General features: G+C 39.8%; 3 protein-coding genes across 26 annotated transcripts in view; 2 read left to right on the top strand and 1 right to left on the bottom strand.

The window, feature by feature from the left end:
* Positions 1-116: 116 nt before the first annotated feature.
* LOC120730852 (V-set domain-containing T-cell activation inhibitor 1-like) lies at positions 117-22345 on the bottom strand. 4 transcript variants are annotated; one of them, XM_040027415.1, is made up of 7 exons: positions 12008-12525; positions 11582-11632; positions 11343-11472; positions 7145-7498; positions 6527-6817; positions 5648-5749; positions 118-4731 (listed from the first exon to the last, which is right to left on the bottom strand). In XM_040027415.1, the coding sequence occupies exons 3-7, from the start codon at positions 11371-11373 to the stop codon at positions 4619-4621; spliced, it is 891 nt and encodes a 296-aa protein (XP_039883349.1). In that variant the 5' UTR covers positions 11374-11472; positions 11582-11632; positions 12008-12525; the 3' UTR covers positions 118-4618. The 4 variants fall into 4 exon arrangements, with proteins under 4 accessions (XP_039883348.1, XP_039883347.1, XP_039883349.1 ...); XM_040027414.1 differs by lacking the exons at positions 11343-11472; positions 11582-11632; positions 12008-12525 and adding exons at positions 20646-20743; positions 21206-22345 and having other exon boundaries at positions 117-4731; positions 5706-5749; XM_040027413.1 differs by lacking the exons at positions 11343-11472; positions 11582-11632; positions 12008-12525 and adding exons at positions 20646-20743; positions 21206-22345 and having other exon boundaries at positions 117-4731.
* On the top strand, positions 14931-20832 carry LOC120730853 (CD276 antigen homolog). 4 transcript variants are annotated; one of them, XM_040027418.1, is made up of 5 exons: positions 14931-15334; positions 16115-16489; positions 16987-17280; positions 19825-19913; positions 20111-20832. In XM_040027418.1, exons 1-4 carry the CDS (start codon positions 15292-15294, stop codon positions 19899-19901), a joined length of 789 nt encoding a protein of 262 aa, XP_039883352.1. In that variant the 5' UTR covers positions 14931-15291; the 3' UTR covers positions 19902-19913; positions 20111-20832. The 4 variants fall into 4 exon arrangements, with proteins under 4 accessions (XP_039883352.1, XP_039883354.1, XP_039883351.1 ...); XM_040027420.1 differs by having other exon boundaries at positions 14934-15334; positions 16415-16489; positions 19825-19947; XM_040027417.1 differs by having other exon boundaries at positions 14935-15334; positions 19825-19947.
* A 57-nt stretch (positions 22346-22402) lies between the features above and the next one.
* Positions 22403-24703, top strand: part of clasp1a (cytoplasmic linker associated protein 1a) — a 91520-nt gene continuing 89219 nt past the window's right edge. For 12 of the 18 annotated variants that reach the window (XM_040027394.1, XM_040027397.1, XM_040027395.1 and 9 more), the window contains exon 1: positions 22404-22534. The gene's annotated coding sequence lies outside the window, so the exon portion shown is untranslated. Of the gene's footprint in view, positions 22535-24703 lie in introns of all 18 variants that reach the window. The other 6 variants (XM_040027388.1, XM_040027391.1, XM_040027389.1 and 3 more) reach the window with 1 other exon arrangement.

Raw genomic sequence — 24703 nt, forward strand, 5'->3', positions numbered from 1 at the left:
CCTAAAACATTAGAAATGTGTTCTACGAAGACTAGTTTTAGTCTGTTTCACACCATGTTTTACAGCACTTGATGTGTCTGCAGCAAAGTACCTTGGGTTCATGCAGTTCTGGGAAAACAAAATACCGCCACAGCCACAAACCAGGCATAAATCAAGGGTGTTTTATTAACAATCTCACGTGGAATGTGAAAGTGAAAGAATGGATGTTGTGAACATGTGCTGTATGACATGTTTTAGTCTACCACGAGGTGTCACCAAAGTCAGTGTCTGTTTTAAATCATACCAGTGAACCAAAGACTGTGAAGGGGGCTCCTAGTTTGGACAACCAGGAAAAAAGCTGTGCATCAGTCCATCCATGGAATGTCATTTATCTCAATCTGGGTGGTGGAGGCACGAGTCTAAGCAGAGGCACCCAGCCCTCCCCCTCCCTCCACCTCTCCTTGGGGAACACCAGTATGTTCTCAAGCCAGCTGAGATATGTAAAGCTTCCAGTATGTCCATCAGAGTGTGCATGTTACATATAAAGTGCTTGTATGAATGTGTGTGAGTTGTCTTTGTGTGTCACTGGTTTTGTTTAGTTTGCACTCTTAGCTTCTTCAAATGCACAGGAAGCACGACAGCATATAAATTTAAAGTCACATATTTAGGGGTTTTTTTTCTGAGTGTCTGACACTGTGCCCACTGTGTGTGCAGATGATGGTTGAAGCTGAAGTGATTTACCTGCTCAGCTTTTAGAAGAAGAAAAAAAACACAGAAGCAGAATTTGCCCTTTCCAAGAACCACCACTAAACACCTGAACTTCCAGGCAAGTTTGTGCAATTGTATCATGAGTGTTCATACAGGAAGCTGCACAAACGCACTACAGCCGCTGAGGGAGAGAGAGAGAGCGGTGTGTCATTAACGCTGATTTCAATTTCAATTTATTTATTCGTTGCCAAATCACAACAATAGTCACCACAAGGCACTGCAGCCCTCTGCTTCACTCAGAGAGAGGTTTAAATCAGAGCAAGAATAAGTGACAGTATGGGCTAGATGTACTAACACATTGCAAACTTTGTGAAACAAAAAAAACACAAAAAAGTAATGTCAGTATTTACTAAAAATCAACAAAACTCAAAATGAATCAACAAAATGTCTTCAACATACGGTGGCTTCAGTTGCAGGAATTGCTCAGTCCATGTAATGGAGTTCACAGCTCTGACAGTGTGTGAGATATAGATCACAAATACGCATGCGTGAATATGTTGTGCCCTCAAACTGGAGATGAATGAAGATACTTACATGCAGCTCTCGACTTCTGTATAGAGTGTCAGTTACAAAAGACACAACCAAACCCGTATTCTCTCTGCAATGATAAACTCTGTCTCAGAACCACAGTTTCCAAACAAAGTTACTGTTATTTTCTGCATTAGCTGATGAGAATACTTCAGGCAGTGCACAACATGAACTGTGACATAAGGTAAATACATCTAATTAACTCACATATTTTAGCTGACACTGCCTTTCCACAGTAATTAAATAATACTTTAGTTCTGTATGTCTTTCAGTAGTTAACTTAAATATGCAGACAGTGGCAGAAAAAACATCATTCAACATGGTGGGACAGTATTAAAAGCTAGCTTACACAGCTGAAACAGTCCACCATTCACCTCTTCCCTTACAATGAACAATGATGATGGAGTAAAAAAGTTTGTAGAGTTTTGTGCATGGCAGTTACCTTAAACAGGGGAAATAGTGAGGGGAGATGAATGACTACATTCCTGTGTACTGTAGTCCCAACCAAAGACAGTACCAATGGATCTACACACAGTCAACCCAGGCACAATTTTCACCACTCCCTTTTCATTCCTACTGCATATTCCATACAGCAACACATTCAAAACAACAATTAAGTCAATCAAAACCCTTTTTTTTTCAATCACACATTTCCCATCATCAAAACATGATGTCCAATTGTTACTTCTTACAGTCCTACATTGGACTCTGTCAGTTACTGAAGTTTGTCTCCATTATAACGATTCTCTGCTAGACTGCCACTGTAGGCCTATATTTAACGTACACGTTCCATATTAATTTACTTCATTTTCTGTTTACAATTATAATGCTGCACTTGTCCTGCTAGAAAATTATCTTAAATTACCATCTCTTATTTTTTGACAGTGCTCTAAATTGCATTGCCTTTGGCAGACTGAGTATGTCATATTGAACTGACTGCATCTGTGTTTAGAAAACCAACCACAGAACTAACCACACCTGTAAGCAGTAATTTGTGGATTTTGCTCCCATTTTTGCCTCAATTAATAACTCTTGCAGAAAAAATTCAAAAACGTTTAACACTAGAATGGTAAAATAATCTAATCAGGCCCCAAAACTACAGAAAAACACACACCGGTACCAGAATTTAATGATATCTAAAGATTCAAAGCGTTGCATTTTTAGAATAATGAAACCAAAACTAAGCATCCCAGTATCGATCAAGGCCCGTCTGCAGTGTACTCTAAACCTGATAGTGCTGATGGTGGTGGAGGCTTTGCTACAGGTGGTACCGGACTCCTCATCAGTGTTTATTCACTCATAGCTGGATGTTTGATCTCTTTTATTTAACATTAAGCTGTGTTTTTTTCTTCTTTTGGGTGGTTTGTGCAGCTGTGGCTTAATGCTGCTTCTGTTTCTTAATGTGAATATATAGTATGAGTGAAGATGAGACTAAAATGACTTTAAGCTTTTAAAACTCAACTAAATATATTTTTAAATTATGTTTTTAAAGCAGCTACAGGTACTCTGATTGCAATCTGATTACACTTCACATTAAGCCTGATTGCTGACATATTGTTGCTGACATACTCAAATCAGTCTCAGTGGGCTGACCGACAACCTGATCCACCAAAAGGTATCATAGGCTCTACTATAAACTGTGTCTGGATTGGAGTCTGCTTGCACAGAACCAGAAGTGTATTGCTATGTGTTTAATTAGCGCATCCGTCACGCACACACATGGCCGTGCACGTTTGAGGTGTAATTTCCGCCTCTCTTTAACTTTGATGCCATCTCTCTCCTTCACCTGCTCTCTGGTGAATGTTGCGTATATGGGGTAAGACTGTCAATCTAATGCACTTGATCTTTCTGAGTCCCACTAATAGCAGCCTCTTTGAAAGAGACTTGCATACAACCGATCTGCGAAAAAAAGAAAAAGAAACCGCGCAAAATTGATCTGTGATGTTGCAGAGCTGTCACTCGCTCCCTCACAGTCTCTCACTGTGTGCTTATTTCTGAGCCGCTAATCCACTCAAGTCAGGTAATCATTAAGATGTACTGACTGCATCTTTGCATGGAAATCAGTGCACCGTTAATAGATCAACAAAAGAATTTTCCACTTGCATGGGTGCAATTTTGCAAATGCATCGTAACACTGACATCTCGGCCTAATCTGGCCCTTGATATCATGATGACAGCTTTGATCGCTTGTTATTACGTTTCTTGCAGGAAATACTCTAACAGTAGAAACTGAATTTCAACCAGTTCAACTAACTGAATGTTTTATTTCCTCTCCTAATTTTCCAGCTCATCCTACCCAGATCGGTTTATAACGTCACAATATTTTGAATCATCATCTGTGTACATCCTCCCAAAACTATACTGAAATATTTAAAATCTATAAAAAACAAGACATTTGCCTTTACTGATAAAGCTTTACATTCTTTAAAGACTTGGAAAGCTGCCCTGCATTCATTGAGTTATACGTGAAATTGCTCTGAAACGTCTCTGTTGTGGCTGTAAGAGATCCATCATCTGTGAGTAAAAGTGGGATTGGCTCATATTAGAAATGATTAAACTGGGAGACATTAAAGCAAATCTAAGGATATGTATCCACTAACGGTAGAAATAACAAAAACCCTCTCTTTAAAGAAAAAAGGTTTGTAACATTTAATTGAGACATTTAAATTTTACTAAATACTCATTAAAACAACGTAATGTTCATAAACTGCTACAAAAACAGTTTTTATTTAATACACTGTATTCAGGGCAGATCCACCTTGGGGTCTGATGCTATCTGGGTAACTAATATCTTGATCCATCAGTAAACTGCGTGTGATCTATTTCTTCAGATTTTGAACTTTAGTTTCCGTGTCCTACATTTTATTCCTGTTTTGTTACAGCTAAATAATTTAGATGTAAACATCAAATGTAAAATTTAGATTTCAGCCTATGTATTTGCATTCTGCCCGACACCGATTGTGAAAAATGAAGGGGCCCTGCAGTGAAATGTAGAGTTGATCCTCCGAGTGTGCGCCTGTAGACTCAGCCTATAACCACCTGTTGAAGGTAACATGCTAACATATGGAGCACCACAAGAGCCACGTGCATCAAGTAAAGACTTTTTTTGCTTAAATAATGAATTGTACAATAAATTATGCATTTGTAAATTCATTTACAGATTCATTTATTTATTATTTTATTTTACTTATTCAAACGTTAATAAAGTTATTTATTATTTAATAATCGAATTTAAAATAAAAACACTATTTTTCGGTGTGTGTGGCTCTGTGGTCCTCCATAGATGAGGTCTTTATTTCAGAAACATGAGTTCCTGCTATGTCTTCTATTTAGTGTTTTCCCTTTATTTAGCTACATCATCAACTACAACAGCTGCAGGATCAGGAGTGCTGTCTTCCAATGGTGCAGGTTCATTGGCGCTCAGTTGTTGTAGGCTTTGTCCTGAACAGTCTCTCCCTGCAAGAAAAATGATTCATGTATTAACTTTCAACAGAGCAGCTGTGTACGGCATATGTGTGGATCTTTTTCCAATGGATCTCAACAGCGTAAAGGGTTGACACAGAGCAGAGACATCTGTGCCTGTGCTTAATTTCGTGTTCTGAGTTCCAATGGAGGAAAAGTGGTCGTCATGAAGTTATAGTTTGAGGTTATTTTACACCCTGAAATGTTTCTCTCTCACAAACTTTGTGTTGTAGCTTTCATTGGTAACTGCATAAGAAGGTGAGCTAAAAATAAGAGATTGATACTAATTTTCCACAGCGGTTTAAACCTGGTGCATTCTCTCAAAGATGTTGCAAATTAAAGGAAGAAAAAAGCAAAAGAAGTATGTACTCAGTTGTCCAGTTGTTGCTGCCAGTCACTAGTGTCAAATCGGTTGCAAAGAAATATACGGTGCCGCACAAAAAAAAATCCTTGTGATTGCATGAAAAACACCAACTTGTCTGCAAGCATTGCAAATGTGTTTCTTTTACTTTAAATGGAAACTGTCAGTTTCCAGTTTGTGTCAAACTTTACACACTTTCATTAAAACTCGAAGAGTATTTGGGTAGTATTTGCAGATAAGTGGACGTCTTTCTTGCAAACTACAGGCAAGTGCAGCAACCTTATGGTGTAGCACTCTCTTTTTCATAGCAAATGCAAGCAACCACTCACCAGCCAATCAAGTAATAACACATTTTTACCCAGCAACCAGAGTTTGCTAAGGGGTCAGAGTCACTTTGTCATTTTCTAATGATGTATATAGTCATACATTTTACTCAGTACTGCTGTTACTGATCCTCCGCACAGTATTTGATGTAACCAATTTTTAAACATTTAATTACATAATTAATAATTACAAAGGAAAAGGAGCAAAATTCAAAAGTTTACAGACTTTTCCTTTTTCGGCAGCCAATGGTGGCTCCTGCTCCGAGTATTACTGCAAGTATTACCGGTACTCCAAGAACAGCTCCCAAAGGCAGACTCCAGCCTTCATCTGTAAATCAGGAACAAGACACAGTTACAACAGTCAGTTGTGTTACTTTACCTACAACTTCAACACAAAATTAATCCTTAGTGCAAAAATCATCTAAATCTAAACAGCACTGTAAACTGAACTTTAGGTTAACTGCTCATGGGAATCTGTATGAATGAAACACAGAAAGCTTCCACGAATTGATGGGAATTGATGTGCATCTTGAATTCTCTTGCATGAAAATGGTAACGTTGTAAGCTACTGTAATTCAAATCAGGATTGTTGGGGGCCACACTTTTTTTCAAAAAGTTACTTTAAGATCTTCTCTGGTTTGAAGAGATTAGTGTTAATATAATTATGAATTCATTCACTCAAATTGTATCTATAAAAGATTTGCTACTACTAAGTCTGCAATGGAGAATTACGTTATTTTCTAGGCTTGTCAAGGCTTTTGGCTCGATGACATGAAATTACAGGGAAACAGACCTACAATTGATGTTATTCTGGGATGAGATGTATGTAATTCTGGCAGTTTCAAATTTCACAGTGCGTTTTTAAATTTACAGCAAAATTACATATATATATATATGTTTTTCTCTGTGTTTAAGATGAACTGTGACTTAAGACTTAGAGTTCTGCCTCAGGAGTTGAACCTCAAGTTATTCTATGTTTTTGTCATTGTTGGTTGATTAATAAACACAGTGGTTTACATATCTATTTCAAACCTATGGATATGGATTCTGAATTCATTTGAAAAGTCAACTTCAGGCTGAAAAGCAAAAATGATCCTTGGAGTACCTGTAATTACGTCTTTAATTACACTCAATGTCTCCTTTGAAGTTGGGTTGTAAACGCTGCATGTAACTTTCTGTGATCCTCTGATGTTGGCAGTACTGGTAGCTCTGTAGGTGCCGTCATCTTCCTTGTAGATCTCAAGGGTCTGGACATCAGGTGGTTCAAGTGTACGTTCATGTCCCTCGTGGTCCACGGAGATCCATGATAGCTCTGGTTCAGGAAAGCCCCCCTCTGTTGCACACATAGCCATCATATCTATGGTGTTGACCACGATATTTGGCATCTCAAAACGAGCTGGAAATGAGTCAGAGATTTTTCACATGTATAAATGTTAGAATTTTCATACAAATTTTAAGAAATCAGAGATCATTGTTGTACAAATTAACAAAAACATAAACTAGTCACTAGTTTTATCCCTCAATCATCACTCAACTCAGTGAATAAATACATGCAGCACTCAAAATAATCATCACGAGCCACCTGTTTTATTATCCTTAAGATATGTGCCTGAACACTGCCTGAAGGGTTTCGTCTTTTCAATCCCATTGGACATACAGTTTGCATTTCACATATTTAACAAATGCTGATATTTGCATCCATGTTAATTAAGGTGAACTATACCTGCTACATGAACAGTGGTTTGGCAGAGCGTCCTGCTTTCTGGTATGTAAGCAACTTCGATGCTGAGCTGATCGTCTTTCAGCATCAGCGGATTGATGACAAGGGAGAAGTTGCCAGAGGCCAGTTGATCGCAGAAAATTGCAGTCCTGTTTTTAAATGACTCACTTTGGTGTTGAAATTCCTCTTGTCCTTTTGAAAAAATATGAAGAACGATGGAATTACTTTGCCAGTATATGGAGGTTTGCTCAGGAATGAACTTTTCGCTGAGGTTGTGATGGCACTGAAGGACCAGCGGTGCCCCTCTGGTTCCATTTGTTTCTGATGAAACTGGCACCAAGAACCAGAACAGCAGACCTGCAGGGAAACAGAGAAACATCCAGCTAAAAAAAAATTCAACATTCCAGACAGTAGAGCTCTGAATCTCGTAAAATGCCACTTTCTGACCTGTGGAACATAGTACTTTATTGTACTTTATACAGTAAATTGAGACTAAAAGAAGTCCATTTAGATTCACTCAATTCAGACGTCATAACCTGAAGACTTGTTTAAGCCTAACTAATCAGCTGGTAAAATGGGAAAAAAAATGCAAGTTATAATGCAATAAAAGTTACGTCCAAATGGGACTGGTAGACTGGAGCTGCTCAGTTTACTGCTCGGTATGTAAGTACAAGTATTTTAAAATTAGTCTTAAAATACATCAGGAGCCTGTGTAAAGAGTTCAAAATAGGAGATAAGTTCGGCGTGTAGAGCAAGGGTTCCCCACAGAGAGCCTGCACAAAGCCGTTTTTTTCTTGGACTCAGGCAGGGCAAGGGAATCTGCCAGTAGCCCTTGGTCAAATCCAACATCAAGAAAAAGTGAGCAGTGCCTAACTGGTCAGGGAGCGTGTTGACCCAGGGCATGGAATAAGTGTCAAACTGTGAAACTTGATTCACCTTAGGGTAGTCAACACAAAACTATATAGAGCCATCTTTCTTCACAAAAAGAACTATGGGGCTACACCACGTTACTTTACTCCCATTTTTAGCATTTCAGCCAATTCCCTCTGAACAATTTGCCACTTATGCTCAAGTAACCAATAGGGCCACGCCTGTGTGTGTATCAAAATAGTGCTCATAAGACTATCATTAGACTCGCAGATATCGGAGTCATTATTTGTTCATGAGACTAGTATAGCTGAGCAGGGTGGAGAACAAATCTGCAAAACACCGCTACTCTGCTCTCTGGGGCTGTGTGAGATGGTTGCCACAATGGCGGGAGGCAGGAATCGTGGAATTATGCACCGCCAGCCCCAACTCATCTCTCACCGTCACCAGGCTCACCAGAGAAGCGGTTTCAGCCTCTCTTCATGCTTTTAAGAGTTTGAGGTGATATATTTGTGTGGCTCCTCCCCTGTCTGACAGTATGATGTTATAGTCAACGCCACCACGTGACCACAACGAGACCTTACCAATTGGCAAGTAACTTTGAGCTAAAAGAAAGGAATAATACAAGCACTTTGTGGCGATCCCAATTGCATTTATCCTCGTGAATGAACTTATGAATCATGGGCTTTTAAGTCTTGTTCAGTCACTCCACCAACCCGTCAGTCTGAGGGTGGTAGACACTGGTCCAAACAGATTTAATGCCCAATAATTCATACAGCTCCTTTAGTGTGCAAGACATGAACCATGTACCCTGGTCAGTCAGTATATCTTTCAGGATCAAGAATGGGAAATGACCTGAAACAGTGCTTGTGCCACACTCTTTGCAGAAACGTTGCGCAGCCTCACTGCTTTGGGATATCAGATTACATGATCCACCAGAACTAATACAAAGCGATATCTTTGCGAGGACTCTGGTAAAATGGCCTGATGAGGTCAACACCAAAGACTTTAAATGGGACCTACATTAATGGTAATAGGCACAAAGAAGCTTTTGCAATCACAGGCTGGTTAACCAGCTGGTAGCGGAGTGGGCCTACTTATAGACCCACTCTATGAACGGTTTGAGCACGATGTGGTTGAGCAGCCGAGCCTCACCCTACGCAGCTGCCAACTCTGCAGTTTTCCAGCTCCCCTGCTCTGCCCTTCAGCCAGTTTATTTTAAGCTTTAATTCAACCAGATTATTCTTTTCCTCAGTAGGAAAACAGCTCCAGTGAGCTAAACTGCACAATACCTTAGACTTCACACAATGGAGCTAACTACTAGACCACGTCACCTTTTGTTTTTTTAACCCTCCACATACACACACAGTTAGATGCATAGAGCAACCTTCAGGTTCAGGATCTCACTTCCAAGGCAACACTTCAACTTTTAGGCTGACAAATGACAGCCACTATTTTGTTGGCTTACGTGGTCATCAGACAAAAAGAGTTCTCCCACGACACTCGAACTACTTTCACGTCTCACGCAACATTTTTATCGCTGAATGTAACAACTAACAAGACAGCTGATGAGATTAGTAAATAATGATATTATAAACTGGATTAATAGAAAGAGCAGATTTCATAAGCACAAAGGTCACCATGCTAAAAGAAGTACATATACAGTGGGGCAAAAAAGTATTTAGTCAGCCACCGATTGTGCAAGTTCCCCCACCTAAAATGATGACAGAGGTCAGTAATTTGCACCAGAGGTACACTTCAACTGTGAGAGACAGAATGTGAAAAAAAAATCCATGAATCCACATGGTAGGATTTGTAAAGAATTTATTCGTAAATCAGGGTGGAAAATAAGTATTTGGTCAATAACAAAAATACAACCCAATACTTTGTAACATAACCTTTGTTGGCAATAACAGAGGTCAAACGTTTACTATAGGTCTTTACCAGGTTTGCACACACAGTAGCTGGTATTTTGGCCCATTCCTCCATGCAGATCTTCTCGAGAGCAGTGATGTTTTGGGGCTGTCGCCGAGCAACACAGACTTTCAACTCCCGCCACAGATTTTCTATGGGGTTGAGGTCTGGAGACTGGCTAGGCCACTCCAGGACTTTCAAATGCTTCTTACGGAGCCACTCCTTTGTTGCCCGGGCGGTGTGTTTTGGATCATTGTCATGTTGGAAGACCCAGCCTCGTTTCATCTTCAAAGTTCTCACTGATGGAAGGAGGTTTTGGCTCAAAATCTCACGATACATGGCCCCATTCATTCTGTCCTTAACACGGATCAGTCGTCCTGTCCCCTTGGCAGAAAAACAGCCCCATAGCATGATGTTTCCACCCCCATGCTTCACAGTAGGTATGGTGTTCTTGGGATGCAACTCAGTATTCTTCTCCCTCCAAACACGACGAGTTGAGTTTATACCAAAAAGTTCTACTTTGGTTTCATCTGACCACATGACATTCTCCCAATCCTCTGCTGTATCATCCATGTGCTCTCTGGCAAACTTCAGACGGGCCTGGACATGCACTGGCTTCAGCAGCGGAACACGTCTGGCACTGCGGGATTTGATTCCCTGCCGTTGTAGTGTGTTACTGATGGTGACCTTTGTTACTTTGGTCCCAGCTCTCTGCAGGTCATTCACCAGGTCCCCCCGTGTGGTTCTGGGATCTTTGCTCACCGTTCTCATGATCATTTTGACCCCACGGGATGAGATCTTGCGTGGAGCCCCAGATCGAGGGAGATTATCAGTGGTTTTGTATGTCTTCCATTTTCTGATGATTGCTCCCACAGTTGATTTTTTCACACCAAGCTGCTTGCCTATTGTAGATTCACTCTTCCCAGTCTGGTGCAGGTCTACAATACTTTTCCTGGTGTCCTTCGAAAGCTCTTTGGTCTTGGCCATGGCGGAGTTTGGAGTCTGACTGTTTGAGGCTGTGGACAGGTGTCTTTTATACAGATGATGAGTTCAAACAGGTGCCATTCATACAGGTAACGAGTGGGGGACAGAAAAGCTTCTTACAGAAGACGTTACAGGTCTGTGAGAGCCAGAGATTTTCCTTGTTTGAGGTGACCAAATACTTATTTTCCACCCTAATTTACGTATAAATTCTTTACAAATCCTACCATGTGAATTCATGGATTTTTTTTTCACATTCTGTCTCTCACAGTTGAAGTGTACCTCTGGTGCAAATTACTGACCTCTGTCATCATTTTAAGTGGGGGAACTTGCACAATCGGTGGCTGACTAAATACTTTTTTGCCCCACTGTATGCACACTTTGCTTCACATACATTTTTGCAGTGTCTTGAAGGCATATAACAAATTTTCAGACATACCAAACAACGTGGAGAAACAACTCATTTCCATTTATAGTAAAAGGAACGTCCTTTTGTCAGCAGCAGGATGATATGTAGAGAATGACGAAACAGGAAGGAAGCGTTTGAGCATGTGCAAATGTAGTTTCAACTACATAAGGGAAAAAACATTAAAAAACAGAAAAACATTTTCTTTTATTAATTAATTTTATTTTTTGGCTCTCATTCTCGTTATGACTGAAGGATACTGTAAATGATACCTGTATGTGTTAATAATGTAGATGATTTTCTCCATACTGCTCCACAGGTCACTCAAAATAAAATATTAAAGCAGATAAATCAAAACATGCTTCAGTTCTGGGCTCATGTCTTATTTTGACTTTTTTGTTTCACTGACAGTAGCCTGAAAAGCAGACAATAAATACCTGAATTAATAACTAAATAAATAAATGCTCTTATGATTAACACAGTATAAAGAACAAAAGTATCCCAATTAGAATATTATATATTTTTTATATATGGTTTATAGATAGAAAAAAATTAAGGTTTTAGGAAGAGAATCAAGCTCACTTCTTATGGAGAAAAAAAAAGAAACTATGTGGTTCAAATGACCAACATAAATGCAATAAAAATATTTTTAAAGGATAACCAGGACCAGAATGACCCCCCCCCCCCCCCCCCCCTACCTGATGATTGGAGTTTGAAGTCGAAAAAATTAGATGAAATATTCCTTGAAGACCCTGACAAGAGAATAGATGGCTCCTGTGCAGACTTCTGAATATGTGTGAATATGTTTCTTTCTGTAAGAAAGAATCAGACCCACACTGCGTAAACAACCGCAGCCCTCGTTGTCTGAAAGGCAGAGCCGCAGACTGCGCAAGAGGGGCGTCTGCAGCTTCGTGATGTAAATCTGGACCCAATCCAAAGTGCATTAATACTCTGCAGCATTTAGGTCTACATTACAGAATACAAAACGTTAGTCTTGTGTCTTCTGCTTGTTATTTAGCTTCACTTCCTTTTGAGTTATGTTACATCGCTTTTGTACCCACTGCTACCTTTTGCCTCATTATCTTCAAAGCCTAAATTGTCTGACAAAGAATTAGGGGAGCCTTGTTCTTTGTAATATCGCCCCTCACTGAAGCCTGTCCCGTGAAGACTGAAATTTGGCTCACATTAAACATTACTATGTGGTGCAACTTGGTCCCTCAATAGCAAACAAATCAGGACCTACTTACTGTAGCTTGCAGTGGCAGATATCATGTAGTCCAGGGCTGGAAAAGTACAAAAACCTAGCCTAGCACCCAGTCTATCAAAGGTGGAGCTGTGGCTCTATATGCTCATTCATGAATTGAAAAGGAAGCTCATAAATGATTAAAAACAAAAAGCTTTACAAGAATGCTTCATTTAACAGACCCACTGCTCTGCATTTGGATAGACTGTTGTGTTGTGACATTGTTTGTGTTTCTCTGTTCTCTAAACTGTGTAATACTTCTTCAATTCAAAGTAAAACATAACCAGTGGGTCACATCAGGGGGACAGCAATCAAAACTTTTATTCAGTTCCTCAAATTTTTTTTAATTTTTATACTTTTTAAAAAGAGTTTGGTGGTTTTTCTGAGTAAAAGCCTCTACACACAAGAAACATAAAATCTGTGCAAATATATCGTCCACAAAAAATATTTTCTGACTCACCTATTCTTGATGCAGCCCTTCACACCAAACATACGTATAGGAGGAATTTGCAAAGTTAATTTTTTGAGGTTAAGCTAAATTTTTCCAGTGTTTCGGTTGCATATGAACACATCTAACCAATCACATCATTGTCTGGTGGTGACGCAGTCAAAGTGTCTCATCTCTGCTAACAAGAGTTCAACTGGCCCCACTGACATCCAGAAATATGTGCAAAAGCAATCGCGATAAAGCTTCAGCTCCTGGATCCCAACATGAAGTTCTGCATGCTGCTCCTTTCTCTTGAGAATGAGAGGAACAAAGAATTTCTGTTTGTTCCTTTTTTGGTTTAGTAAAATCAGGACTAGCTCATCGTTGCTTGATGTCAACTCCTTTTTTTTCACAGTGTATTATTTGAGGATGAATTTTCTGCAAACACGTTCAGTGTGTATTTAGGTTACACAGCATGTTTGGATCCGTAAAATTCGGAATTTCGTTTTTACGAAACGCTTTTGGTGTGTAAAGCCTTAGCAGGACAAAAACAGCTGCTTAGTAAATTCTGAAATTAGCTGCATTATGCTTACATTAGAAAACTGCTTAAATCAAGCTGTCTGACTGGTTCTTAATTACTTCTGAGATATCATTGCCATTTTATAATCAGTTACAAAGTTTTCCTTTTTTATGACGATGCCTGAAGAAACAAAGAGGAAAAAATTGAACTGCTTTCACTTCAACAAACTGAGTCTGCTTTATGTCCCTTTGTCTCTGCGAGGCAAATCTGCAGACAGAAAGTCAGCAAGAATACATCTGTGGCAGAAAACGAAAACAAAAAAGGATCCATGGACCACAAACCTACTATGCTTCACCAATATTTCTGGTAACTAACAACTGCAGCCAGCAGACAGTTGCAAAAAGGAGAATATATGTGCTGACGGTGATTCGTTCTTGTAATACAGGCTTGAGAAATAAAGTATACATTTTGGCATCATCATTAAGCAACACTGCTGACTTTCTTTGCTTTGCTGCCATGGTTTCTGGCTGCACAATAAAGACAACTGAAGTACAAGTGCATTGTGGGTAAAATATAAAGGCTCCTATCCCCCTAAATACTCTGATGGCTGCTCAGAAACAATCAATTTAACACAAGGATCTTGCCACGATTCCTAACCTGTCCATGATGTGCTTCCAAGGCCCTAATATGACCTAAAATAGAGTATTATATAACATACTATATATTAATATTAGTAGTTTATTATTTCCATAACAGTAATATCCTATTTCACTTTGATTTTTTATCATGATTAGTTATGATGATGGTGCAGGATGAAGATGTTCATATCTGACTGAAACACAAACAGCAAACCAAAAACATCCCGTGAAGCTCACACTGAGGCATGCTTGTAAGCCAATAAAGTGCCAGCAGCTAAATCCATTTCGTCATATAGACATGATCAAAACAACCTGCTGATGTTCAAACTGAGCATTAGAATGACCATCTGAATGCTGCAACATTCAGATGGTCAAGTCAGACTTTGATGTAGACAACATAAAAACGCGGACCCATTCTGCCTTTATCAGCGGTTCCTGCTAGTGGTGGCCAAGTAATGGGGTGGGGAATATTTTCTTGGCACACCTTCAGCCCATTAGCACCAAATGAGCTTTAAACACTCCGCCTACCCTGAGTATTGTTGCTGATCATGTCCATCCCTTTCCATGGCTGCCCCAAACAAGATAACACCGCGAGTTAACGAACAAAAGATTCACATCATGGATGCAGTGCACACATTTGGTGCAATTGTGTGATGCTATCATGTATAATATCATATGAACTGAAATCTTTGACGAATATTTCCAGTATTTTGTTTAATGAAGAATTAAGTTCTTAATGAAAAATGAGGTTCACACCGGACCTAGCAAGGTGTACCTAATAAAGTGGGCAGTGTGTATACAGTGATTGAAGATACAAAAACAATGGAAACCAAAGATACTACCACAGAAAGCAGTGTAAATTAAACTGCCTGTATCAGATCAACAAGAAGATTACTGAACACAGAGCAAGCGAACAGACTGAGAAGAAGGCAAAAAATGATCAAAGTGAAGATCAAAGGAGCTAAACGTAAGAGAGACAAAACAACTTCAAAATCAATGAAGAAAAAAAGAGCAAATAGAGCAACAGGAAGTTGTGTGATTTTTTTTGATGCAACAGTTTTTCTACTTTGTCTAACCATGAGATATCCATTTGAGAATCTTACCTTTCGGCCCCTGTTGGTTTTCACACACACTGTTTCTATGTTAGGCGGGCAATGGAAAAACTGTCAGGTATCCTCGTTGGATCTGTAAACATACGTGAGTCATGTTCTTCCTTTTCTATCATATTAAACTGATTTCATATCTGCATCTAATGGCAGGTGGTTCTCAATATTAAGGAAGTCATCTGAACGTCTTTGTCTGACAGAGAGTGGAAGCTTGTCGTGCAGAGGTGAACAGAGAATATCAGCTCACTCTTCTGTTTTATTTTCTATCTCTCGATGTCGGAAAGGCTCAGATTATTGAGTCTCCTTAGAGTACACTTAGTTTAATATTCTGCTTTAATACTCTGACATGTTACCCAACTCTCACTTCCTCTTCAATGGCAACCAAAGCACGTAGGCTTTATGTAGTCACAGGGCACTGATAATGCAGATATTAGCTGCTCTCCGCAGCAGAGCTTTACTTCGGTATTATGAAGACTTTATTACTAGTCATTCTGGGGGGAAAGGCCCGATGAAGACTGTCGAGTCAAAAGAAGGCATCTTGTTAGTCTCCATTGCACATGACCTCATTTTTAGTGTTCGTGCTCACTAACACGTGTTTTACTCGCTGCTCTTTGACAAAAGGCTCACAAAAATGTTGATCCTATTTGTACTTTTTTTCAGTCTCACGATCGGTAAGCTATCACCTTTTTATAAGACCATTTTCATTCAAAGCTGTGTGCGTGTTTGTGTACATGATGGAACTGTACCGTTTGGCTTATCTGAGAAGAAATTCGTTTTAAAGATAAGAGTACTTGGTATTAGACTGTCACAGGATTTGAGGAAGTAGCAATCATTAACAGTTGTCCATTTTATTTTTTTTTTCCATTTTCAGTTGGTAATGCAACACTGGTGTATGTTAACACCACTATCACCGACTCAGCAGTCCTCGAATGTAGTATACAAAATAAAAATATCACGGACTGGAGTAATGTTCGTTTTTATTGGCAAGATAACAGGGATTTTGTGTTGTATTCCTATAATGAAGGAAGAAAGATGGCTGAGCATGTAAATGACTACTATAAACACAGAGTCACAGCCTTCCCCCAGGACATAATTAGAGGAAATATCAGCATCATAATCAAAAACCTGACTCTTGAAGATAACGAAAGGACTTTCTGGGCTTTTGCGGCAGTCTTGGACGGCAGCGTGATGAAGAAATACCACCTGGAACACACACAGATCTGCCAAGTAACTTTACAGATCGGTGGTAAGAAAGGTTTTCAGTCTCTTTCACAAAAATAAGAAAGAGAAGTTATATTGTCATATAAATAAGCACCTACAGTCAGTGGAGATTACATTGATTTTATGCTATTGTGGTTAATGTAGAATGTGTAGTTTCCTCCTTTCAGGCACTGCCAACAGTGACAATGCTAATATTTGCATTTAGTGATTGTAATGATTATTTATCGGTAATCAAGTGACAGCTAGGTTCAAATCATTTTGGACAAAGACACAGTTTGTGTATTTTTGCTCTGTGCACAACCACAGTGGGTTTTAAATCAAACAGTCAAGATGTGCTTGAAGTGCACAAGCTATTCAGGAATTATACATATTCACCTCATCCAGCCGAAGGACTGATGAGGTTATGCCATTCTGAAGAATCTGGCATGAAGAATCGCTACTCCTGTTAGAGTAATATTCACTTTCTTTACTCAAAAAATTTTAGAAAGATGGAAATGGTCTTCTGTCCCCTTCTCTCCTCAGTTCCTTATCAGAATCCCAGGCTAGATGTTAATATGAAAACAATGACTGCAGTGTGCACTACCCAAGGAGGATTTCCTGCCCCTGAGATACAATGGGTCCTCCTCTATACCAGCTCTCATCAATCAGTAGAGTCGAGGAACATCCAAACTACAACGATGCAGAATTATCACGACCGCCTTTACAGCTCCCGCAGCACCCTACTAATCCCTGCAGGTCCTCACGAGGCCGTGAGCTGTCTCATCCACAACCCGACTTTGAACACGACAATGAGGGCCACCGACACTTTCAGCAAAGGTATGTTTGGCGCCATCCAGTGGACTGAGAAAAGTTAAACTGGAGATAGAGGGGATCTCACTAATTTCACATGTAACCTACATGCCAGTACAGTCACTCGAGGTTACACAACATAATATTTGTGGTAGTGGTTTTTATTTTATAGAATTTAATAAAAATGGACAGTAAAAACCATATATCTATTTTTTTAGCGGTCAGATATTTTGTATTTTCCAACTCTGATCACTTTTTCTGTGTTTAATAATTAACTGCAAAAAAAATTTGATGAATGAAAGAATGAATAATTATCACATCAATGTCAAAACACTTTTCTTCCAGTGCAAGTAGCGGAGGTGCTTTGAAGCCAGAACTATGAGTCCACTTATTGTAGCTCATTATTCTCTTCCAGTGTTAAAGCTTGGCCATCTTTCAACTTGCATGACAATGACTGTTCATTTAAAAGTATTTGAGGTGTATCAAAAAGAATAATTTTAATTCAAAAGGCTATATTTTTTGCATCCCAAACGTATAAATGTGTCCCCCTTCACAGACACAGAAAACCTGTCCCCTTGATGTTACACCCTGTGTAACGCCCATTTTAATCTATTTGGTGCTGAAAACAAATTACAAACAAACTATTAAGAGAGGAGGGAGTTTGCAGCTGTTATGAAGCTGAGCGGTTTCATAATCACCACTTTTGTTTTTGCAAACTAGACATGGTGAGCTCATATGCAGAAAGCTGTTAGCCACAAATAAGAACAAAAACAGCAGTTATTTCAACGTCTCTGTCATCAGGATGTGAAACAGTAGGACCTCAAAACACTGAGTAACCTTTAAAGTTTCTGAGCTCTACTATGTAGCTGTCATGGCGAGAATACTTATCATGATAAAATACATGCATTTGTAGTTGCTGTTTGCCCAAAATTATAACTCATAATCAAAACAACGCTGGTATGAATCAGTCCAGAAAAATTACTAGCGCAAATCAAAGCATCTAAAGCGCATTTTTAACAAGTTTGAATTATTAAATTATTAAAATTTGGAAACCACAAAAGGGTCCTCCAATATTCACTCACAAATTCAGGATATCAACCATTTTCTGCAGTTTTGCATTATCAGTGTTGCTTTTTGTCATATTTATTTTGTATTCTTTTTGTATCTGTTCACTTCATCTCCGGTCTCACACTGAAGTAGAACAACAATGATCTGTTCTCGTGCAGAGGAAATGTCAAATTACGTGTCAAACGCCCTCCCCACAGCTCAGAGCTTGAAGCAGAAAGTCACATTCAGTTTGAGACAGATTTCATCTTCAATTTACGAGCAGTCCCACCGACTGAGACTCATTTACTCAGTCCTGTAATAGTGACTTAAACTCTCATGTGACAGTTTTACCTCCTGTAGTTTATTCCTGGAAAAAGAGGCTTTTAAAGCTGATGTGGCTATTTCTGTTCTGACTCAGGTCACGAACATTTTAAAACCAGTATAGAGGTATGTGCAGCGATAAGAATCAGTCTAAGGCACAGGTGTCAAAAGATCTAGTCCCCAGGCATGAATTGGCCTGGCAAAGGTTCCAAAACTGTCCTGCAGAATGGCTTTGGAAAATGTGAAGGAAGGGAAAAAAATTTAACTGTAGTTTTATAGGTTTTACAGTTTTCCCTGCAGATAAAGACCCCCTCACAGCCATTCAAGTACTTAACAAGTAGTTATATGACAGAAAGGTTCCTGTTTTTCATTGTCTTCTGTAGAAATTTCAGTTAAGTTAATAAAAATTCCATGTTTTATAAATACAGGAAAGTATAGGAGGTGAACTATCAGAATTTTCTCTGTAATTTACACATTTATCATGTAGAAAGACTGAGATGTGCTGTTGAAATTGCAAGGTTTTATCTTATATTAGGCTCCCACTCCCACGTGACTTAAAACCAATAGAAAAATATTTGAACTTTTTTTTTGTCCATTCAACGCTGCCAGGTTGCCCCTCAGACTGACCAGGAGCTCAGTGATACCCTGGTCCAAATCTGGGAAGCAATCCCCCAGGATATAAACCATCATCCAGTTATGAGCATGCCCTGATGTTGTCAAGCAAGCACGTTAGCCACGCCCACACAAGCTACTAATTGCCATTTTGAGTTGCTGTAATTAAATTGAAGGAAAATGTAAATATAGCACTTTTCTACTCTTCTGAGCACTCAAAGCACTTTATACAACTTGTGCATTCACCCATGCACACTTTTTAAGTGCTTTCTGCCTAACATTCATATTCCAATGGATGCATCGGAGAGCAATTTGGGGTTAGTATCTTGCCCAATATTTGGCATGCAGACTAGCCAGGAATCGAACCACCAACCTGCCGATCTGTAGATGACCTGCTCTACCGCCTGAGCTACAGCCACCCCAATCAAGCCTCTCGTATAATTTTGTTTTCACGCTGGTTTTTGTGGTGTTCTCAAATTCAGCCCTCTGTAGGTACCCAGTCACATCAGTAAAGAATGTGTGTTTTCAAAGTGTTCCTAATTTTTACAGCAGTGCAGAATAGCTTACATGTTGGTGTGTCTCTGTCTGCAGGTGCTGGAGTGACGAGCTCCCCTGAATGTCTGATATCTGCTGCTGTGTTTCTTCTAACAGCTCTACACTGGCTGTGATTCACAGCAAAGGTTTTTTCTCTTTAGGATCCATCATGTTAAACAGGTGATGTTTTAGGCTATTTACAGCATTTTCGATACAGAAACATAGATGAAGGACATTCCCACATCTTTGCATATGTAACAGCCTAAAGGAAACAACTACTGTGCTTTATTGCTTTTCCAATTTTCATACAAGACTTACAGCTACATTAATCTGTCTGTTTCAGCCACCTGACATAGACTGATCCACCCATCCATGTTCTGCTGTTGGTACCAGGGTCTGGTTTTGGTAATGGACTACTCCAGAGGAGTGATTTTACCTCATGCTGAAAATACTTCGTGCCATGGAGACACTTCTACTATCTATAGCCTATATAGCCTAACTATAGCCAACAATCTTTTTTTATACTTTAGTCTTATTATTTATTCTTTTAGTCTATTGAAAGACAGTTAAAAGGAAATTATATTTCTAGTAAAATCAGGAAAGTGCTTTCCAGAAAGTTTGTTTTAAAACTCAGAAGAAGTTCCAGACAGTGTTAAAGTGGGATTGCCAGGTGGGAAATGACTCATTCAACATTTAGTCAAAAAATTATGTGTACTGTGAATTACAGTTGTCTTTCTGGACAGGCTGAGAACTGTGCTCTAGCTACATTTAGCTAAGAAGATGTTACGAGGGCTATTGGGGCCGCTTTCCAACCCCCAGCCTGCATGACACCAGTAAAGAAATACAGAATAACAGTAATATCGAATACATTAGCTTACCTTTAAACTGACGACTGAAACCTTTGAAACCAACTGTGAGCATCTGCTTCGTATCAGTCCAACATCCATCACTGTGAACTTTGATTTGCTGAAAGACACTTGACAACAAATTAAACAAACAAATCAATAAACATAAACATAGATTATGAACCTCAAATGTTCTGGAAATAAACATTTATAAAACACATCTACAGTCATTTGTCCCTTTTTTAATACCAATCCTTGTTATAAAACAAACACAAGCATATCAGTGGATAGTTTGACACAGAAATATAGCAAAGGTTAATCTCACACATACACTGTATGTGTTTCCTATTGAACTAATCATGATTAAAGTATATCCCGTATGTGTGGTATATATTCTGGGGACATGCATTTCTGTGCCAGCCACCAAGCCAGTGTTTAGCTTAGCTAACTGTACGGTGCACCAGTTAGCACTAAAAACTGAAAGAAAGCTTAAAAAGATTTCCAAACTTCAGTTAGCATGTTTAGAAAATACAAGCAACACAGTTCCCCACATAATAGTTCATAGTACAACTGTACAAATTCTTTCTTCATACCTGAAAAGAGGATAAATGAGTAAAAATGGTGGGATAGCTTTCCTTTCAACATCTTCAGTATGGTGGCAAGAGCTCCCCCTAAAGACCTCTACAGGCATAACTAATCAATCACAAACACCATTTCTCAAAATAGGCAAAAGTAGATCATTGTGCCAGGTTGTATCCCAGCAAACAAGGAAATTTTCCCCAAACATTCAATGTACCACTTGAGGTGACAATCTGCAGCCCTGGAGGGTCAGGAAAATTCGTTTTTAGTAAAAAATAACAGTTCAGAGGATGTTCTGCGACCTTCAGTTTAACTTTATGCCATCCTCAGTGGAGGCTGCTCCCCTTTTCCCTCTCACAACAACAGCAGCGCCGACTGTCACTGCTCCTATGGGAAGTTTTAACTGGGAGTACTACAAGTTTACCAAGACTACTATTAGACACTCACACCTTAAAACATGGTTTCACAAGTCTCTGAATGCTGTACAAGCAGTTTCCAATGTCTTATCAACAATTTCTTAGCTTTATTTACCCACCCTCTATTGCAGTGGCAACAGACATGTCTTCCCAGCAGAAGCAAGATCCCATCCTTACTGTCCACTCCCATACGTCTAATTATTAATAATATCACAAAGCATTTGAGATTGATAATAGAAATTATTAAAAGTGACTGTCTCTATGTGCTATCTCTGTGACAGTCTGGTGACCTGTCCAGGGTGTACCCCACCTCTCGCCCTATGTTACCTGGGATAGGCTCCAAATACAACCCTCCCACAACCCTGAGAAATCTAAAAGAAGTTTAAGAGAATCAACATGTAGATATTTTCTTTTCATTGAAGATTTGTATATTTTAGAGAACTGAATAATATTATTAATCATGATAATTGCTGCAGAGGTAAAGAGATGTTTTTATTACTCTTACAGGAGACAATTCTTACAGAACCAAAAGTTTTGTTTGAGTGGAAATTGGAGTTAAAGGAATTAAACATAAACATAAAATCCTGAAGTATGAAAATCTACACAAATAAACAAACAAACACACATGCGCGTTTGTGAAGCCACCGTGTGTCCACCAGATGTCGCCAGAGGTCGGGTTATGTGTTGCACACCGTCGGGGATTTTTGTTTTTTTCAGCATTGCCATGCGACAGACTTCCAAGTGCCAACATCATCCCTGCATCTACTGCGCCTGCGCACGACGATCCCATTCTTGTCCTGCAGGCAGCATTCCGGGTGGAGAGAGTGAGAGAAAGAGAGGCGGACACAGGAGAGATTTAAGGCCGAAGTGAGGATATTTACCCGGGGAGACACGGGCTGGCTGTGAGGACGAGCTGCGGAGGTTATGGTGAGTAGAAGAAAGGGTGATGAAGCTGCTCCGTTTCGGCTCCTGCTCAGGTTTTCTCTTCTTTGTGCCGCCCCGGCTGTGGACTGACGTTTCATTGAAAGGTTGCTAGGAGGGCTAGCTGCAGCTTTTATTCCTATACACACCCCTGTCTGGCTCTCAGACCGAGGCCGGCCTGCTGTTTTATGGGGGGAAAGAAGGAAAAAGAGGTTCACGGTCAGCTGGGGCGGAGGAACACGGGCTCGGGGAAGGGGCGGGGGAGCGGGCTTTGGCTGGGAGCTGTCAGGGCTGCAAGGCTAGCAGGGGCTCAGCTAACGTTTGCACAAAAGCAAAGCGGTGTGTGTGTGTGTGTGTGTGTGTGTGTGTGTGTGAAATGAGTGGCCTGTTAAAAGTGGTGAAAATAGTCATGTTAGCATTGAAACAGTAAACAGGTGCGAAGACAGACGAATGAGCTTGTTCTATTGAATGGATGGATTATTAATAACAGCCCCCACCTGACCCCCTCACTGTCAGCAGTTTTTATAAAAAATAACTTTGGTGTATTTGTATAATTCTACCTTAATACTGTGACAAATCTATCCAAATTAAAAGGCTTTTAATTATTTTTCCAGCATTTCTGAGCCCCCATAATTTCATAGGTACAGGAGATGCTCAGAATAAACATTTGTACCTCCTTCAAGTGTCAAAATCAAATTTTTTCATCAGTATGATTCTTTCTGATTCCTTCAGCGGGATCTCTGTGATATCCAGGAACAGTAACGAACATTGGTAACCTGGATGTTTGATCTGTTTACTGATAGTTCAGTGGAGGAAATTCCCCCAAAAAGTGTGAGCTGGGGGTCTTACAATCACCAAGTAAAACTAGGTGTTTTCTTCTCACTGCCCATTGTTTTGAGCAGCACTAGATATGTTCTAATTTAAAAACTTGATGAGTTAGATTTTAATCTCACTTATAAAAACAAATAATAAGGAAAAATATTCTTTTGCTTTCATTTTCACTCTGAGGCTCTTGTTTTTTCTTGTGTTGTAACTCAAGCTTACCTTTTTCTTTTACAGCGGTGCATTTCGGCCCTTCCCTGAAAGCTCAAACTCACTTGCTGTTTAGTTCTGCTTGAGCTAAGATGAAGCTGAGAGCCACTTTCTTTAGGTGAACCTGTAGAGTGACTGTCTGCAGCTGCCTTTGTCTCTCAGGCCTCGGTTATGGCTAACGTGTTGGTCATCGCTCAGCTGAACTGTGATGCCAATGCAGCTCCTCATTTATACTTGTGCTTGAGGCACGCTCATCACACTGCTGTCTGCTTCTTAAAACTAGTCTGCTGCAGTAGTTGGCAAATTGATTTAACACATTATTTACGTTTTAATACCACAGCGCACTTTCATTATTTGGCTCTGAGATGTTACAGTGCCACCTGTCAAAATCTGCAGCTCACCTGTGTGTGTGTGTGTGTGTGTGTGTGTGTGTGTGTGTGTGTGTGTGTGACATAACGTTGTAAATAGACAAGGGTGAAAGTGAGCCGATGACAGCCATGCTAACCTACACGTTTCAGTACTCGAATGCAGGAAGGAAAACTGGTTGTAAATCAGCAGGGTCAAATGTCATATAGCCATGTGACCAGAGCGATGAGTAACGGTGTCCTTCGCTGGCAGTGAGGTCGCTAACCTGCAGGAAAAGAAGGGCTTTTGTGTCAGCTTATCACTTCCCAGTGTGGTCAAATTGAGTGCTCACAGCAGGTCAGGATGACCCTCGGGTCAAGTGATCATCTGAAACTGCCTGCAGCACACAGGCAGAGGTGAGAGTTTGGAAATGATGGCGTTCCAGTATCTTTTTTTAATCCATGCTTTGTGGAAAAAACAGACCATGGACTCAAACTGACAGGCCAATTTTAGCTGGTAGTGCTGAGCTGCACGCACACATACATATGCTTACACACAGCCTGATTGTCTCATCCTGTCGTTTGTTTTAGCTATTTTATCTTCACTTTAAAAGCTGTGAAACAGGCAGATAACCTGCTCTGTGTCCTCACACTGTTTACCGCTGGTCCAATAAACAGAAAGTACTCAACATATTTACGGCACCGTGACGGTCATAGTCCAGCGAGTCTGGCTCGTATCTCTATTCTTGAGGACATGCAGGTTAAATTTTCACCTGATAGAGGCTATGCAGGAATTCCT

Source organism: Simochromis diagramma, unplaced genomic scaffold (assembly GCF_900408965.1).
Source record: "Simochromis diagramma unplaced genomic scaffold, fSimDia1.1 OVJJ01000343.1, whole genome shotgun sequence".
NCBI lineage: Eukaryota > Metazoa > Chordata > Actinopteri > Cichliformes > Cichlidae > Simochromis > Simochromis diagramma.